Consider the following 19813-nt stretch of genomic DNA (forward strand, 5'->3'; position numbering starts at 1 on the left):
TATTATTTGAAGATTAAAAATTAATCCAACTTTTTTCCACTAAAAAAAAGGAAATTTTAAGACAAACGTAACGAATCCGATCCGATTCGAGAACATTCCACGAGCTAAATCTAACCTAAAAGAGAGGGAGGCATAAATTTTCCGCTAAAATAAAGAAGAGAAGGGTTTCAAATCAAGCCATTACTCTTCGTTTTCATTTTAAGGTAGTATTCCATTGATAATAAGTGTGAGTTAATATGTAAATCTAGGTTTAGCATATTACCAAATATATGTACACGCATATATTGACGTGTTATAAAAGCCAGTCTTATAATATAAATGTAGATGCCAAAGGCATGAAGCTTTCTTTGGAGAGTTGCTGGCATGTTTAGTGCATACGCGTACAACAGTCAATACCAGAAATGAAAGAAGGAAATTATAAGATAAGCAAAAAATGAGCTGTTGGTTCTCTGTAACTCATTATGCCTTAACTGAAGAATATTTTATATACCACCAAACAAATCCTTAATTATAAACCTAAAATTTAGTTCAACATGAAGCATATTGGTATACATTTCAAAATCTACTCAGTACACAATCAATAACTCAAACCCATCTTCAAAACACTAACTTTGGCTGCAGAAACCATCAACGATATGTATGATTTCGGTTAAATAAAATCGAAAGATTAGCTAGGCCGCCTTGATGAACACTCCCTTTCTGATTAGGTAGGACTTTCTCTGCAATTGTGACAAGAAAATCAAATCAGTGATCTTAAATGTGGGAAAGATACTTCCATAAAGAAGGAAAACGATTACAATAAAGCCAAAACAGGACAATTTTTGCAATGAATTCTAACCAGGAAAAGAGATGGGTGGTCCAGATAAGGAACTTGGATTAAACACACCACGTAAAATGATGATTCAAAGACAACCAACAATAATAGTAATCTTCCAAAAGATAATAAAGTTTTCCACAGAATCTACAATTTATTATTCTTGGCTCTAAACATCTTCTGGACAAGATAGGGCCTACACTCAATAATGTGACAGCAATGACGCAAAAGATTTGACCAACCTGCATATAATCTACCATTTGGAGAATCATCCAAGAATTCTATTTCAAATTTTAGTCATTTGAGTAATGAAAGAAAAAGAAAAGTCAATCCAGCATAGTTGGATTATCAAAAGCATATAAGTTGAAGGTCATGTGTGCCAATTGGGTTAATTTTTCTCTTTTCTTTCAAACAGATAAAATTCTTGGAGTTATCTTCTGGACATTGTACATAGACATATTTAGCTTATTGCAGCAACTCAAATCAATAATTTTACCAATTTCTATCCTGTGGATCTCCGGTCCCCAGTCCTGTGAAGGAAATCCAGCTCTCTCACATCCCCATCCCCCAACCCCAAACGGAAAAGATAACCCTAAGTCCTGTGAAGGAAATCCAGCTCTCTCACATCCCCATCCCCCAACCCCAAACGGGAAAGATAGCCCTAAGATGAAATGAAACAAGAAAACCCGTAATTTCAGAGACTTTGGTGGGCCCACATCCCATGCCATCCTATCTGTAATTTCCATTTATATATAATAAGATACTGATGCTACGAACTTGTGGTTAACGTATGCATGAGCTACCACGTGTTGGAACGTAAGGATCCAACATCAGATTTTTCCAACGTATTGATCATATTGCAGTTAACTTATCCACAATATAGGTCATAATATCATTTTTGTTTCATAAAAGCAGCCCCGACTCCTGGGAATTGGTTGGACCATCCAGATTGATGTCATAACTGCAGAGAGATAACATCCGATTACCAGATATATACAGCATGTTATCCCACAGTCTACATTATGCTATCAACAAATGCAGAAAACACAATATTAGCTCTTATGAGATTTTAACACCCATTTTACATGCATCACATCTTCTCCACATGCTATTCTTGCTGTCTCTCCTTATCAATATTCGTTTCACGAAATCCAGGTCAACCTAACTTCTAAATCTAGTTACAATTACCTAACGCCAACTGAATTGCTGGCTGCAATGCATTTTATAGAAATAAATAAGATCATCAAGTAACTGACAGTGAAAACACGATTTCCACATATCAGAAGTATGAACAGATGAAAAACTTTCAACTTCCAAGGCTCTAAATTACATTTTCACTTCTGCTTAAAAGTGCTAAATACTCTATATTCCACCTCCTGGTTCCCATCTCTATTTCTCTGAACCTCCATTTATTTGTTTGGCGGTTCCACTTCAATCAAAACCTTGTTTCAAAATTATTTAATTTAATCTGATGCCATTTGGAGTTCTCAGATTATTCCTCGCTGGAGTTTTTAGGGAACTCCTCTATGTATAAGCATATAAATTTCCAATGAAGCTGCTCTTCACAACAAAAGGGCATTTCGTTCATTTTATGCAGAGACCCATTACCAAGCACCACATCTATTTAATTACATTTTATCTAACAATATCCTTCAGTTAAGAGATTAGAAAAAAAAAAAAAAGAACAACACTTTGGCAATACCATATCAGAAAAACTTGCCCGGAAGACTGCTAAAATGTAATACCCTCATACTTGCCTGTCCTACTCTCAGATCCCATCACTGACCTTAGGCAAAGAAAAGCTAAAATCCGTAGCAAATAACTTCAAGAAATTTAGCAGCACATGAAGCAAGACATTCAACAAAAATATATGGATAATTACTTCCTTACTCATAGCAGTAAACTACTGAAAAAAGCTAATGCTAAGAATTTTTGTAAGAAACTAGAAAAAATGATATATATTTCCATTCACTACTTTTTCATTTCAGTCCGATGAACAAAACAAAAGTCACCCTCAGACATTGAAGTGCAAAGATTAGTTGGGGTATGACATTCCCTTAAATTTAGTTGATCTTTCTGGATACACAGAACATACAAGACATTATACCAACTAAGGAGCCATCTAAAGGCCAACATAACACTCCAAGGAAGTAAGGAAATTAAAAGAAGAAAACAAAAGTTTATCATACAAAATGGATTGGCAAAAGAAAGAAAAGACGAGAGAAAAGCATACCCTTTCCCTTCTTCCTACCTTTCTATTCAGTATCCGAGGGTAAAGTAGCAGACGAAGCGGCTTCAACACCAACACGAGGAGGTAAAGATAACGACTTCTCCAGCATCAAATTCTCCAACCCAGGTTTTAGTTCCTTGTTACAAAAGTCCTCATATTCTCCTTTGTCTCCTCCTTTCTTCGTCACCTCAACAACAACCAGAGAAGGTGTTAACTCAAATATCTCTGCTGCAATCGTCAACGGGCCTTTCACTCCTTGCCTAGACCCCTCCAAGCTCACTCTACAATCCTTTTTCCTCACTGTAAAACTCACCAACTTCGCTATCTCCTCCAATTTCGATATAATCTTCGAAACAGGGGCACCTGACACAAATCTCGCCCCTTCTCCTCCTTCGTCAAACAACCCAGATAGATCAAACCCCGGCGAGAACGATATGATGTCGAAGGCGTTCAGACTCGCTGGTCTTGGCAAAGAAGCAGTCTTTCTTCTCGTCTCAAACTCAGCCTCAGATTCCGACAACGATGACTGGTCAGAAGATGAACCCACATCTTCCTCCTCATCGTCTTTAACGCTACAAAGCTTATCATCTTCAATATAGAACTTGATATGCTTAAACCCCTTCTTGAACCATCTGTTTTCCATGATCTCAGGAATGGTGATTCGGGTCTCGGGGTTCGTATCGAGCAGGCGAGTAAGAAGCTTAATTAGCTCCGGAGAGAACCACCTCGGACACCTAAACTCGCCCTTGTAAATCTTCTTGTACATAGCCATTATATTCTGGTCATGAAACGGTAAGTACCCGGCCATCAAGACGAACAAAATCACTCCACAAGACCAGATATCCACCTTTGCCGCATCGTACCCTTTCCTCGCCAGTACCTCCGGCGCAACGTAAGCCGGCGTCCCACAAAACGTATGGAACAACCCGTCTTGCCGAATTTGATCAGAAACAGCACTTAGCCCGAAATCAGACACTTTAAGATCACCATTCTCATCGAGCAAAAGATTCTCGGGCTTCAAGTCCCGGTGATAAACGCCTCGAGCGTGACAAAATCCAACAGCAGAGATTAATTGCTGAAAATATTTCCGAGCCACCTCCTCCTTTAACCTTCCTTTAGCAACTTTGTTGAACAATTCTCCGCCGCGAACGTACTCCATAACGAAATAGATCTTGGCCTTGGTGGCCATGACCTCGAAAAGCTGAACGATGTTCGGATGACGAACCCGACGGAGAATTGATATTTCACGCTTGATGTGAGCGATAAGACCACCCTTTAGGATCTTCTCCTTGTCGATAACTTTGATGGCAACCCCATCACCTGTTTTCACATTACGAGCATGGTAGACCTTAGCGAATGTGCCGTGACCCAGCAACTTTCCGATCTCGAACTTGCCGAGCAGAAGCCCTTGGTTGCTATCTTTGATCTTGTTAGTTGCCGGGGTAGTGGTGTTCTTGTTTGTGTTGAAGAAATTATTGAAGTCGGCCATTGGTGACGGTCGTGGGAAATGTTGTGGGAGGTGAAAACTCAGTGATTTGCCATTGATGGTGGAGATTTTGAGGTTTTTGTTTTGTATATTTTGGTCGTTAGGTTGTTTTGAATCGGAGAAATTTGGTACTCGCTTCGATGTATACGAAGAAGCGTATGCCGATATTTATACTCCTTATTTTAAGAATTGCCACGTCAGCTTCAGATTTTGAATACCCTAACTAGCTCTTCGTATATATTTTTCAAAAATATTATTATTGAAAATAATTATATATATATATATATATACTCGTGGTTTAATTTTTATGATGATTAATTTTTAATTGGATAAGCACGTTGGGAACTATATTTTCATAATTTTAATGTAATTTAATTGTTATAAGCTAAAAAATCTTACCAAATACGCCAGCATATAAATATTAATATTTATAGTTTACTAATCTTAATCTAACTCGGTTTGTAAGTTAAAACTTACTTAAGACGCTATTAATATGAGTATTACAGAAGGGTTACCATAATCCTCTTTGCCTATATTTACCTTTTCTATTTTATTTTATTTTGTTTTTCTGAAATATTCACTAGAATGATAAATTATATATATATATATATTACAATTTATATATTGGATTGTTGAGTTATTTATGTGGTGCTTATTTTAAATTACAAAGAAAAAAAATACGGGTTTTGACAAGGAACAGCAGACTCAAAAATATGTGTATTGGGAAAATTGATATGTATGTATGTATAATTATTTATTGGAGAAAATTGTGTTATAATTAGATAATAATTTTTATTTTATAATTAAAAATTTTAATTTAAATTATTTATTTTTAATCAAAATATTTTTAAATTTTTACTTTTTGTTACTCATACTTTTAAATGCTATAAGACTAGTCTCTCTCTAGTGATATCTTATTATAACTAATTTTCAATTGTATGATTTCTTTATTAAATGTTTGATATACCTTCCTAATTGATCAAATCTAAGATAAGTACTGAAACCTTAAATCACGACATACGTTGCTGTCCATTTGATGGGATAATTATTGTTTTAATATACTTTATAATATATACATCAATTTACAAATAAAAATAATACTTTTCAAATAATAAATATAATTTAATTGTAGACTACTCAGTAAATTACTAATTAAAAATTCGAATTTCATTAATTATTTTAGAATATCTATAAACCCAGCTCAATAACAAATATATAACGACTGTTTCTCGCCGTGCTTAACGGTCATTACTGTGAGTGCCGTGCAGTCACTTGCGCGTGACTCATGAGTCATAACAGCTCCGACTTCAACACACTCCGGAAGCGCGTGAATCGCGGTACCGTCTAACCGGCTTTTTGGAAAAAATAAATAAATAGTTTTAAAATGGAGGACTGGAAACGAGACACGTCACTGCAGTTGGCGACCGAACCGTTCAACCATTTTGCTATGACACGTGTAACTTACGTGTAATCGTGCACCACACGCATGCAACCTCGTTGAAATCTCGAATCCTGTGGAAACAAATCTATTAATTTCCCGAAATCGTTGATTTATCACCGTCGATGCTATCGCGTATCTTTTCATTGATTGATCGTACGATCGATAGTGATGCGAACCGTGGTACGTTCAGGAAAATGAATGAGGACGAGTTAAAGCTACGTGGTCGTGGAATTGGTGTCAGAAGGTCAACTTGATGGTCGGTGGTGATTAAAAGACGCAACAATTTAGTTAATTTTTAAAAATATAAAATTGTAATTTATTAAAATAAAATATGAGAAAAGGGAAAATAATTTGGCCTTTTAGCACTACACACGGGATGTAGGAATTAGAAGGTTCGGATTGATTACTTTATAAAGAATAATATCGAAATGCATTATTATATTTTTTATATTTGTATCATTTACAATTTTTTATTATATTAATTTGTACCTAAAGTCATTATTATTAGAGAAAATAAATAATATAACAGGTACATATTGATTATTTTACCCAAAAAAAATATTAAATTGAGTCAGATTAGTTTGTAATTAAATTTGGATTGGAATTATAAAAAAAAAAAGAAGAAAATTAGTTCAAAACTAACCCAATTATATATGATAAATTTTTAAATACTCATTAAATATACACAATATGCATTTTAATTAATTGCACATGTAAATAATATATTTAATAAAATTTTATATAGAGTGAAATTAGATTTAATAAACTTAATTAATATCTAAAGGGCTATTGATTTGTATACATTTAAAACTAGGTGAGATTCAAGTATTATTAAATCAACTACTACGGTAATATTAAGATCCAAAGTGCTATTACAATATATTAAATTGCTCATTTTATGTTAATAATTGTTGTTAAAATTAAGAAAACTATAGTTTCTTACAAATTAAGTAAAAAATATTATTAAATAAAAACAATAAATTAATTATTCTTAACTCTCTCACATTTTCTCTCTTGTTGGTTTAATAACATTTTTTATTTACATAATTTTCCATTATTAGAAAAAAAATTATTCATAATTTATATCATCATTAATATAGTTTTATTATTGTCATTATAATCATGTTGCCATAGAAAAAAGAAAAGAAAAGAAAAGAAAAGAAAATGCAAAAAAAAAACAAAACAAAACCAATAACAGAGCCCTTTTTTTATTCTGTCGGCCCAGCCCAATTCGATTTAAAACCCAATTCAAAATAGAAGACAAAATTCAAGTCCAATTCCAACGACCAAAACTATGCTTGAGTCCAAAATGATAAATTGCCTCAATAGTTACTTATATGCACATACATCTATTAAATTGACTGTGAAAAAACTTAATGATGTAGTTTAATTGGGTGGAAATTATATCTTACTATATAGATGTAATATTACATAACTATCTTATAGTTATTTCATATTAAATGTTACTTTATTAAGTTACTAAATTATTATAAAATAATTTAGAAACCACTAAAAATATGGTGAGATGAGACTAATTTTAATATTGTCAATAATGAAATATCTAAGTCTAACCTCAAAGAGGTAATTAATTGAACAAATAAACACGAATTATTCACCAATAACTATTATAAAGAGATTCTTGACCAATAATTAATTTTATTTTTATTCAATTTTTAAATCACACATTTTTAATACGTATAAGAATATAATCCTTGACGTATTTGATACACGATAAAGTTTATTTATTTTTATCATATTCACCTTTTGTATTCTTATACATTAATGAAAAATCCTAAAAATATTAACTTTGAATTATAATATTATGTTTATTCAAATTATATTTGTATTACTATTCCATGAAATTAGAATATAAACCTCCTTAACAGTTGAGTTTATTGAGTTAGATTAGGAGCTTTTGTTGACTTGCTTCCTTGTTTATTACTTAACTACAATTCCGTTTTAACTTAACGCCGGTTACTCTTAATTGAAATTCCCACTTAATCCCACAAAACACCTAAACCCAACCCCCCCCTCTGCGTCTCCCACAGTACCCTTAAAACCCGTTCTCTTCCTTCCCAACTTCAAACCAAATAATTAAGGTCCAAGGGAAATGTTTTACAGGTTCTTCCTCATTCTATCTCTGGTTTCACTCGCAAATTCAACATGCAACACTACGGACAAAGAATTTGTTTCCAGAACTTTCAGTTCAGTCTCTGGCTTCAACATTTCCTGGTTCAACCATGGAGATTCCAACTGTTCCAATCCTCCAATCGGTGAAATAAAGCTTCCGTCAAGGAATCTCACCGGAACCATCTCCTGGCAATCTCTCCTGAAAATTGCCCATCTGCGTTTACTCGACCTCTCAAATAATTCTCTGCAAGGCTCTGTTCCTGGCTGGTTTTGGTCTCGCACCAACTTGGTTCACGTCAATCTATCCAATAATAAATTTGGTGGAACCATTGGCTTCAAACCCACCTCAGGAAACTGGTCGACTTCGCCCATTCAGACGCTAAACCTCTCCACCAATCGATTCACCAACGCGGTCAGGCTCTCTGGTTTTCCAAGCCTTCGGGTCCTTGACCTCTCGCATAACGCTTTAGGTTCGTTGCCTTCTGGGTTAACCAATCTCACCAAGCTAGAGCATCTTGATATATCAGCCTGCGAGATTTGGGGCAGTATAAAAACCATTTCAGTTATCCGCTCCTTGAAATTTCTAGATGTCTCAGTCAACTCCTTAAATGGTACTTTCCCTTCTGATTTTCCTCCTCTTGCTAATCTTTCCTTCTTGAACGTGTCGGTAAACAACTTCAAAGGTTTTGTAGGATTTGATAAGTACAAAAGATTTGGCAAATCTGCTTTCATCCATGCTGGAAAGTTCATTTTCAATTCCTCGAAAACCACCCCAATCAGCGTGAACAATAACCAAATTATCTCCCACCCACTTCATAACAAACCCATCAAAAAGAAATCAAACACCAAAAGCAAGTTTCTAGTAATCGGGTTGTCATCTTCATTAGGATCTCTTCTTTTAATTTCCATTGTCTTCTGTGTGTTCTGCACGCATGCAAGAAAGAGAAATAGCAGAAAGAAGAAATGGGTAATATCCAAACCGGTCCAGTTTCAGTTCAAGATGGATAAATCCGGGCCATTTTCTTTCGAGACAGAATCGGGTACTTCTTGGGTTGCAGATATTAAAGAGCCAACATCAGCACCGGTGTTGATGTCCTGTAAACCATTGATGAAACTCACGTTCAAGGACCTGATTGTGGCTACTTCATACTTCGGTAGGGATTCACTGTTCGCCGAGGGAAGGTGTGGGCCAGTCTACAGAGCAGTCCTCCCCGGAGACCTCCACGTGGCAATCAAAGTGTTGGAGAGCGCCAGAGACGTTGCTCATAATGATGCAGTTGCTTATTTTGAACTTCTCTCCCGGCTTAAACATCCCAATCTCTTGCCTCTCTCCGGTTACTGCATTGCAGGTACTGTACCCAATTTTATGATTTTGACAGAAGGGTATTAAATGGATTCACAGGTTTTGAAATTCAATGCTTCTGGTTTGACTATTTTGGATTTTTCACGGATTACATTTGATGGGTTTTCTAGATCCAGTCATAAATTTCAATGGGAAATTTTGAAAATTTTATTTTTCTTAAAAAATTCGAAACTTTTTAGGGAAGGAGAAATTGGTGTTAAACGAGTTCATGGCCAATGGAGATTTGCACTCATGGCTACACGAGCTGCCCGCGGGAGAACCCAACGTGGAGGACTGGAGCTGTGACACGTGGGAGAATCCTAACGGCGTTTTATCCCCAGAGAAGACCGATTGGATCACTCGCCACCGCATTGCCGTAGGCGTCGCGCGTGGTCTTGCTTATCTCCATCACGTGGGGTCCACTCACGGTCACCTGGTCGCCTCCAACGTCCTACTCTCCGATCACCTCGAGCCAAGAATTGCGGATTTCGGGATCCGCGGAATCAAAGAACGAGGCGGGGACGCTGAAGGGGGAGTGGAGTTTGACGTGTATTGCTACGGCGTCGTTTTATTGGAGCTGTTAAGTGGGAAACAAGGGACGGAGGAGAAAGTGAAGTGGGCACGGAGGTTAGTAAAGGAAGGATTGGGGGTCGAGGTGCTGGACTCGAGACTAAAACTCGGGGGCGACTCAGTGGGTGAGATGGTGGAGAGTCTCCGAGTTGGGTATCTGTGTACGATTGAGTCGCCTCGGAAAAGACCCACGATGCAACAGGTCGTGGGTTTGCTAAAAGACATACATCCCATGACGGAGTTGAACTGAGTTGACTGGTCATGTCAACCACTCTCACCTGCCCAATTTCAGCAATTCTGATTCCACGTGATGGGTTTTTAACTTGATATTTTATTTGATGTAAATAAAGACAAAAAGAAAGTGGGGTTAGAATCGGATGATGAGAATGAGTTGTTTTTATGTTTGGTTTTGTGAGGAAGGTAAGAGCAATGCCCACTTATTATTATGCTGGTCTCTAATGGGAGACTCACCATCATTCCCCTTTCATACTCTTTATTTCTTTTCTATTGTTTATTTTCTATTTTTTCATCTTTTCTACCTTGTCTCTTTGTGTTTTTTCTTTTACTTTTTTGTTTTTTTTTTTAAAAAAAGAAGAAAATTCGTTGCTTTTTTTACTTTGAATATTTCTTTTTTTTTTTTTCTTTTGTAGTGTGTGATGGATAAAAATTCTACCATGATTAAAGAAAAGTAAAAGCACCATGTAAAACAAATTTGAAAAGGGTATGGAATTTATTTCCAAGTTCATATTTTAGTTTAGCTAGAAGAAAATATAAATCGAATTAACATTACAGAAAGATTGGTCTTTTAAGTCCAAATTTACCGTTAATGGTTTCACAAAGGGTGTATTAAAGTCGTTTGAGAAGATTTTTGTGTAATTAAGTCTTGAACTTTATAATCTGTTAACTAAGTTTTCATTATTTGTCTATTCTTTTTCTTATCATTATAAAAGAATATGTTCAACCACAAAAATAATAAGAGTCATCCAACAACCAAAAAATAAAAAACAAATGAGGTTCGTGAATACATAATTGTCCGTTCAAATTTGTAAAATCTCAATTTATAAAAACACGAAACCACCTTAAAACATAACTAAAATGTTAACTATTTAAGGTGAATAAAAAAACAATAATGAGATGAAGAAGTTATAGTATTGATAAACTTTTTGCGAATCTTCTTCAAATAACATAGTTGAAATTATCCATGACAACTATCTGTTAGAAACTGAAGATCAAAACATGGACTTTCACCGTCTCAATAATTTATGGAGTTAAACATTCTATGCATCATCACAAATGCTACTTCACCCCTATGATAATGGCAAACAACATCCTGCCTTAATTTAACTGTACATAACAATAAATGCATCACAATTTATCATAAATATTTATAGGTTATACAGGAGGAAGTAGACTTTAAAATGCAACAAAAGGTAAAACTGGGAGCAAAATGAAATTCCATTTAGAATACAAAAAACGCATTATAAAATATTTATACATTTAAAAATTAAACACAAATTCTTATAATTTAAGATTAAAAACGTATTACTACTTTTTATATTAAAGTTTTATTAGTTAAAATAAGTATCAATTCACAATGAATTCAACATAAATTTTAATTTTGTTAGTAACATAGCAATCAGTAATTTCGGTGTTGACATTTTTTTTTTGGGTCAAACTTGTTGATTTTTAGTCAATGAGTCAATGCTCTCTCTCTTTCATGCAAATCTGTTAACACAATGGACGGTGTTATTTATTCCGTCACAGTTAAGTTAGGATATGTAAGGACAAAAAATTCCAAAAACTTGACTCTAAATATTTATATATCAAATATATATATGTGTGTGTGTATATATATATACGTGGCCTAGTCAGTCATCCGCAACTTTTGACATGCACGTTCCATTCTCATTTAATCACTTTTAACATAAATTTTAAGATAGTAATAATAAATGTCATATATATATATATATATATGGCAAAATGTTAAAGTAATTAAAGAAAAGCAAGTCGTTGGATGAGATTTCTCTCATAAAAGTAGCACCATTAATATTTAATACGATTCTACGTTCATACGTAAATTTTGATGGGCTTGAATTTAAATAAGTTTAGATCTTTAGTATATACTTATTTAACTGGTTATATAGATTAATCACAATAATATATTTAACAAAGTATATATATATATAGTAGAATATAGATTTCATATGCACTTTAATTGTAAATTTAATGTATATTTTAAACCAAGTATTTAAATTTTTGTTTAATTAACTCATTTGATAATCTATAATAAACAAAATAGACACGTCTAATTATGTTTTTTTATTTATAAATAATTTATATATATACATACATATAATTTAAAAATTATTATTTTGTTTACTAATCAAATTATATATGAATTCTAGATAACAGATATTATATTATGATAATGTTCATTTAAACTTAACACACAACATTGATGAGAGATAGCACATAAGAAAATACATTTTATCTCAAACTCTTACTATTGTTATTTCGTTGCAAAATGCAATCAAGTAATATAAATTATAAAATCCATAAAAATAAAAACACTTTAATTTAATGTTGTAAATATCATTATATCATGAGGTTTTTAGTAAATAATTTTATTTTAATTAAAGTAAAAAGTTTTATTATGTGGGAAAAGATGTGGTGACAGTTACTTATATCTTACAAGAAGATAATGATTCTACAATAATATTTTAAAAGTTTGTTTTGATTATAATAAAAGCTGGGGAAAGAGATGTTATTTTCGATTATTGATGTTATATATACATGATGTTTTATTGTAAAAACTTTTAATACATGTTTAAGCATATCCAAATCACTTGTATATTAGCATTCATTGATATCGATTTTGAGTTAAAGATTAACTAAATAAATTAAGTTGAGTTAGAGATTGAAATTACTACAGAAATACTTGACTTTGCCTTAATCCATGTATACATTAGGCTAGATTCTGTCAGTACTAGACTTAGGTTAAAGTTAAATAGAACTCACGAGTACTAACCTATGAGTTTTATTTTAGGGAGACACTTTGAGTTCCGATTAATAAGGTGTAGTCGATGTTAATATATTTATTTTTAACTATTATAAATAACAAAACATGTTTTATTACTAACAATAATCGAGTGTTAAATGAAAAAACTTTAATAGTAAAATTAAAGTATTGAGTATCGAGATTGAAGAATCCATAATTGGAAGCATGAGATCAAAGAATTTAAGATACGAGTATCAAAAATAAAAAAGTCAATCTTTGACACAAAAGGTTTATGAAAATATAAAAGCTATATATACATTTTTTGTAAATATTATTCAAACATTTGAAGATTATTTATTCTACGTTGCATGACTTAAAATTATTCATAACTCAATTTGATTTAACTACTATATATTTAAAATGATCAATGTATATATTTATATTTATAAGCTTAATATTTATTTATTACTGTATAATTAAAGTTGAATTAATAATACTTATTGACTTTAATCAACTGAATGATTAATACGTTTATTACTCTACAAAATTATTGATCAGGATTAAACTGTACTTCTTTGAAATTTATATTCTATTATAATATGATTGATATTTATCTATTACTAATTGATTAATATATAACTTCTTATTGAAAAATGCAACACTCTAATTTTTTAAAAGACTAGTGGACTCTTTTCTCTTATTTACTTATCATCATCATCTATTGATTTTCTTAATAATAATAAAGTTTGTAACTTAATTAATTTTTTTTATCTTCACTTTAAAATGTTAGCATTTAAAAATTTATGACTTACCACAACAGTCAGATTTAATATAAAATTGTCAAAAAAGTAATAATCAAAATAAAATAATAACAATTTTGTTAAGAAACAAAACTAAATAAAAGAAAAAAAATAAAACAAAACCTTCAGCCCATATTGAAATGTCAAGCAAAGCCCATTACCTATTAAATGAAAGTGTTGGTATTCCCAGTTGCAGTTTGCAGGCTCCACGGAGAGATCCCAAAGACGATCCATTTATTTCCCCCTCCCATTTCTAGTTCATCTTTTTTAATCATGCAGTTCAGTCTTCATCTTCTTTGTTTGTGATTGTAATTGAAATCCAAAGCGTGTTTACAACATAGAGACGACAGTACCTACCCGAATCGAAAACCCTAGCTTCCTTCCCGCTTCGTTTTGCAGTTTAATTAAGCAAAACAGGCAGATTCCGATTTTGAACCTTGAGCCGTAGCCCTAGTTTTTGCTCATGGCGTCGAGAAAGAAACAAGCAGAAGGTATTGCCTTGCTCTCCATGTATAATGACGAAGATGACGAGGAGATGGAAGACATCGAGGAAGAAGAAAAAGATGATGAGTACAGAGAAGTAAGTAACGTGGAGGAAGGAGGAGAAGACGATTCGAGAAACAAAGTTGGGGTTTCTTCTGACTTTGGACTTGAAAACACGCCACAAGGTCTCAGTCAGAATTCCACGCCAGCAGAGGGTAAGTTTAGTCACTTAACGCCGCAACAGGTGCAGGTTTTATTTTCATCGTCGCCACAGCAACAGCAGCGAGTAGCTTTGGCGGATACGAGGAGAAGTGGGAAAGAGAGGCTAACCATTGTGGACTACGGCCATGATGAGGTCGCTATGTCCCCTGAGCCTGAGGTACTTTTAGATTTCTTTTGTTTTGTTTTTTTTTTTAAAGTTCTTTTATCAAGTTCGGAATTTTGGTGGTGTTTGTTGTATTGTGTACATGGAATCAATATTTTTTTATTGGCTTTGAGCTGATTGGATTCTTCAATTAGTTTCCAGAGATTTTTGTGTATGATTGGAGGTGCCTTCGAAGTACTATTGACGGGTTTATAATGATGGGTCGCTAGTGAGTGGTTTTGATTGATTCTTCTGTTTGGTGCTTTTCAAAGTGCAGGAAGGAGAAGTAGGGAGCAGCAGTGACGAGCTTCATGCACCTAATGGTATGGCCTTATTCAACATTTGGGATCCTATTTCATCTTTATGTCACACATTTTTTAGTGTCTGATTGAAGGGTGTTGGATTAACTCTTTTGGTTTAGTGGCACATAATAAGTTCATGAAATTAGGAGTATGCTTGATATTTTGTAGATCTTAGATTTACTAATTTAGCTTAGCTGGACTTAGTTATTTTCTTCTGAAATGAAATTCTGGGCCTTTGAAGTAGATATATGTTTATACATACCTCCAATTTGCCACATGCTGAAGGATCCAACTTTTGGTCATTCTTAGTCAGATTAATATCTTTTTAATGGAATACTCTGAATCCATTAGTGAATGAGAGCTATGCATTTAGAAGGAAATTAGGATGGGATGTTCTTGGTTCTCGTTCTGCCCGAATGATATCTTCCAATCTTGATAATTTTGTTCTCTTTTCCTTATGTAATTTCTTTAATTTACTTCTAGCAGGTGATGTCCAGGAGGAAGGTCATCCAGGAAAAGTTGACAGAATATCTAGTTTTCATGCTACTTCACCATCACATGAACATGCTGACCTGTCAAAACCTGATGCTACAAATCACATTATTATTGAGTCAGAGGCTGCAGAAGTTGAGAATGCTTGTAACGTTTGTGGAGAAAATGTTGATCCTTTGGATCTGTTTCTTCCCCCGCCACCAAAAGAAAAGTGCACAGAGGATCTGCAAGTAAGTTCTTTATGCTTCATGGATATGCTACCTTCAGATTTCAGCACATAGTTTTTAACGTAATAACCCTATGCACCTCCCATTTTAGAATAATTTTATCCTATTAGCTCTATTATATTTCACTATAATGGTGTACACTCACTTGATATGTTTAATGTCCTGATGATGTCATTGCAGAGGAAAATAGACAAGTTTCTTGCTTTGAAGAAAATTGGAAAAAGTTTCAATGCAGAAGTGCGCAATAGGAAGGATTATCGGAACCCTGACTTCTTGCTGCATGCAGTGAGATACCAAGATATTGACCAGATTGGGTCTTGCTTCAGTAAAGATGTATTTGACCCCCATGGATATGACAAAAGCGACTACTATGATGAAATAGGTCACTTGCTTTCGGAATGTGTTTGTTGCCTTTTTATGTTTCTCACACACTCTTATGGCACATATGTATCTCTGCATATTATTTCTGATTTAGGTTTCCGTTTCTCTGAAATCTTGCTTTTGTGAACTTGTATAAGCTTTTGCGATTTGGCAAAATTTTCTGTGTTTTTTTGCCATGGGGTTTAATAAATAATGAAGGGGTTTGATAAGGTAATGCATAAATTTAGAGCTTTCTTGGTCATTTTTTGATATCTATGAGAAGTTCCGTCTCAAGCTAACAATGAATCTTTTCTTGCATACTCCACTAAATGAGAACTTTCGCTTGTAAATTTATCATATTAGCATTGTTATCATGTCTAGTGGTCTGTTTTGACATTATCGGGCTTGTATAGTCTTAGTTTGATTGGAACAAATGTAATTTGATTGCCTGTTGTCTGCTGCATCTGGTTAGACTGCTACCTCTTAGGTGGAATATTGAAGTTCTTATAGCACTACATTAATTGTTTTTGCTATACTTATTCTAAACGTGCCTCTTAGGCATTTAAATATACATATATATTTAGTTTGCAAACAAAAATACTTGAGAATCTTTCAGTAGGATCAAGTTTTCTGTTCTGTGATTGATAGGTGATGCTGTCTTGCTGATTGTTGCTTTTAAAATTAACTGTCAGCATCTATGCCACATATTTTCTGAAAAATTAATGCTAGTTACATACTGCATATTCGACATAGAGGTTGACATGAAGCGCGAAAGGGAAAGAAAGGAGCAAGAAAATAAGAAAAACCAGAAGGTTGAATTTCATTCTGGGGGAACTCAACCTGGAATAGTTACTTCGGCACCGAAGCCAAACATTCCTATCCCTGGTAAGCGAACATTACTAGCAGCAGATGCTTTTTTTTGGGGCATCAGTATTGCATTGTTTAATGGAGTTCACATGTTGAATAATTTTGTAGGTGTTCCAGCTTTAGTGGCTGGTGGCTTGCCTTCTGCAACTGATGCTGGTGTACGTGACGGTAGACCAAACAAAAAAACAAAGTGGGATAAGGTACAGGTTTTTGCAGAAAGCTTATATATGTTGCGAGTTAATAGTAATGCCACTAATAGGTTTAATTTTTCATCTCCAGGTGGATGGCGATAGAAGGAATCCTCTGCCCTCTGGGGGCCAGGATTCTCTGTCCGCTGTTGGTGCTCATGCAGCACTTCTATCAGCTGCTAATGCTGGTGCTGGATACACAGCTTTTGCGTAAGTGATAACTTCTTTCAAGTTCTTCGTTTTATTAATCCAAGCTCCAAAAGTTTGTGTTTGCATTCCGCCATATTGGATTCTACCACGTGCATTTTGATTTTGGTTAGGTTTGCAAATCATTTCAATGAATGTTGGCCTGGATTTTGGATTTTGGAAATAAATTTACACCATTAATAAGTTCTACAGATACTCTAATTTAAATACTTTAATGCTACATAAACATTATATATATATTTTTCTTAAGTCATATCATGCATGTGAATGCATCAGAAATATCTAAGAAACTGTTCAGAGCCGTTACCTGCGTTTATTGGTTTCTGCAGAAATATATTATCAGGTTTGAGTAGATAATCTAAGAACTTGGCTTTTTACTCTCTGCATTTTAAATGGGTTTAGGTTTCCTTTTCGTTAAGGGAATTGGTGGGACTGGAGGAAGAGGAGCAGAGTTCGATGATGGTGGGTGAAGGAGTTTTTTGAGGAGAGAAAAAAAGATACTGTATTAGCAATCCACCAAGGGCGTATCCATTACAAAAAAGATCAAAGTTTACAAAACTGAATCATATAGATATGAATAGGTTCCAGAATCCAAGATCTTCTCATGGAGTAGGATGACCACTGAAGAAAACATTTAAGGTCTGAAACCTTTTATCTTGACAACTAACAAAATTAGAGACCAAAAGATAGCCCGAGGAATGAGCTTCTTTCTAGACGTATGGGTGTATAAACCATCCCAGACAAACAATTAGCTCTTATAGACCTACTTGCAGACTTAAGCCCAAACCCCAAAGCATTCTCCATTCTGAATACCACAAATGAAGACGGTAAGGAGTGCTATTGTCTTGGAGGCACATTGCGCAACTGTTCATCATAATGCAGCCCTTCTTCCTTGGGTTGTCTATAGTAAGAATATGTTCGCAAGTGGCATCTCACCAAAAAAAATCATGCGAAGGGGAGGAGTTGTTTTGATGGTGAAGTCATTTGATTTAAATTGGGTCCGGTAAATTGTTTGTTTCATACATGGAACGAATGTCTTAACTTTCCTAGTTTTTATACTTGAGATTGTTCCAATATGAAAGCTCAGTTCCAAAATGGATTCTGAATTGAGTTGAAATAATTTATTTAATTTCATTAAATGTACAGAACTATAGAAACAAATTATGGTGATTTAAATTAGAAGTAAGCATAAGCATATAAACATATATTTTGCAAGTATAAACATACAAGACCCATCAGGTAAGGAATAAAATAATTTCCCAGAATATATTTACAATTTTGTGATTTATTCCAATCATGAGTTCAATTTATAAATGATTGGAAAATGAAGTCAAAATTTTATGTTCGTTCCCAAAATAGCTTAAGAGGTTTCTGTGGATACATTATAAGCTACTTTGTTTTGCCAAACTCCAATTCGATGTATTGTGCCTGACTTGGTAGAGATTTCGGGCTATAGGATATGTTTACTTATATTGCATTATGACGACGATGAAGTTTGCCTTAGATTAATGTTTGGACTTTGAAATATTTTCAAATTTTTTGTGGATTCCATACTATGGTGACGGTGAACATCCTCAAGAAGATACAAACTAATCCTGTATAGAAAGAATTTCACGTAGAATTAAAATATATTAACCATCAAGATTTCTTATAGAATTTACGCTACGACTTGGCTGAACTAAAGATTGAATTTGTCAATGAGGTGTATAAATTTTTTTTTTTTTTTTTTGATTTGTTGAACAGTGCATATTGATAATTTTGTTATTTGTTTCCTTGTAGGCAACAAAGGAGGCGAGAAGCAGAAGAAAAGAGATGTGGTGAAAGGAAGTTGTAGGAGAAGTTCAGGAGCCATTAATTCTTCCACACGGCCTACTAGTGGAAGAGAAAAATATACATTTGTTTCACTTGTGACGATAAGTTATACCTGTAGCTTTCTTACTTTTTTCATACTTAAAAATAATGATATAAATGTTTCTCTCTCATGTCTATCTATATCTATATATTCCGGGTAGTAGTATACGAATGAGTTGTGGTTGCATCAGACTAAATGCTGATTTGGGTTTTTTTTTTTTTTGTTGGCTTGGGTTCCCAGAACAGAAAACTGAACAACGCATAACTCAGGGTGGCTTGAAATCCATCCATGTTCTTATCTTATGGAGAGGTGGTTGCTGCTTTATTTGTTTGTTTATCCGATCATCTGAAAAAAAAAAAAAAAAAACAAAACAAAAGGTGTTTTAGGTAATGAAATCAGAAGAAGGTAGTAGAAATGATAGAATTTTTAAGTATTACAGTTTGATTAAGGACAATGTTGAAAATAAAATGTTAAACAATGCTTTGAAATGTTAAAAGTATTAAAAAAAAAAAGGTGCATAAAATTAAAAAAAATTAGAGTCTACATGTTCCAAAATATTAAATTCCAATAAACAAAACTTATTGTTTAATTTAATTTAATTAGAATAATCATAATTACTTGAATAATCCGGACAGCGTTACGCTATGTTTTCCCCTAACT

At 33.7% G+C, this 19813-nt stretch overlaps 3 protein-coding genes across 9 annotated transcripts; 2 read left to right on the top strand and 1 right to left on the bottom strand.

The window, feature by feature from the left end:
• Positions 1–423: 423 nt before the first annotated feature.
• On the bottom strand, positions 424–4689 carry LOC110821956 (CBL-interacting serine/threonine-protein kinase 12-like). Of its 4 annotated transcripts, none has more exons than XR_002541178.2 (3): positions 3066–4689; positions 1592–1775; positions 424–719 (listed from the first exon to the last, which is right to left on the bottom strand). XR_002541178.2 is itself a non-coding variant. In XM_022051936.2 (2 exons), the coding sequence occupies exon 1, from the start codon at positions 4531–4533 to the stop codon at positions 3070–3072; it is 1464 nt and encodes a 487-aa protein (XP_021907628.1). In that variant the 5' UTR covers positions 4534–4689; the 3' UTR covers positions 424–719; positions 3066–3069. The 4 variants fall into 4 exon arrangements, 2 of the variants coding, with proteins under 2 accessions (XP_021907628.1, XP_021907630.1); XR_015813311.1 differs by having other exon boundaries at positions 3048–4689; XM_022051936.2 differs by lacking the exon at positions 1592–1775.
• A 3282-nt stretch (positions 4690–7971) lies between these two features.
• Positions 7972–10542, top strand: MEE62 (Leucine-rich repeat protein kinase family protein). Its single transcript, XM_022052136.2, has 2 exons — positions 7972–9450; positions 9644–10542. The coding sequence occupies exons 1-2, from the start codon at positions 8082–8084 to the stop codon at positions 10261–10263; spliced, it is 1989 nt and encodes a 662-aa protein (XP_021907828.1). The 5' UTR covers positions 7972–8081; the 3' UTR covers positions 10264–10542.
• Positions 10543–13996: 3454 nt separating this feature from the next.
• LOC110822040 (transcriptional regulator family protein) lies at positions 13997–19283 on the top strand. Of its 4 annotated transcripts, none has more exons than XM_088207803.1 (8): positions 13997–14673; positions 14936–14981; positions 15444–15682; positions 15860–16061; positions 16688–16924; positions 17015–17106; positions 17186–17304; positions 17704–19110. In XM_088207803.1, the coding sequence occupies exons 1-8, from the start codon at positions 14275–14277 to the stop codon at positions 17717–17719; spliced, it is 1350 nt and encodes a 449-aa protein (XP_088063929.1). In that variant the 5' UTR covers positions 13997–14274; the 3' UTR covers positions 17720–19110. The 4 variants fall into 4 exon arrangements, with proteins under 4 accessions (XP_088063929.1, XP_088063927.1, XP_088063931.1 ...); XM_088207801.1 differs by having other exon boundaries at positions 13998–14673; positions 19081–19283; XM_088207805.1 differs by having other exon boundaries at positions 13999–14673; positions 16793–16924; positions 19081–19283.
• The last annotated feature ends 530 nt before the right edge of the window (positions 19284–19813 follow it).

This window comes from Carica papaya, chromosome 7, assembly GCF_054855325.1.
Source record: "Carica papaya isolate Zhongbai chromosome 7, ASM5485532v1, whole genome shotgun sequence".
Classification (NCBI taxonomy): Eukaryota; Viridiplantae; Streptophyta; class Magnoliopsida; order Brassicales; family Caricaceae; genus Carica; species Carica papaya.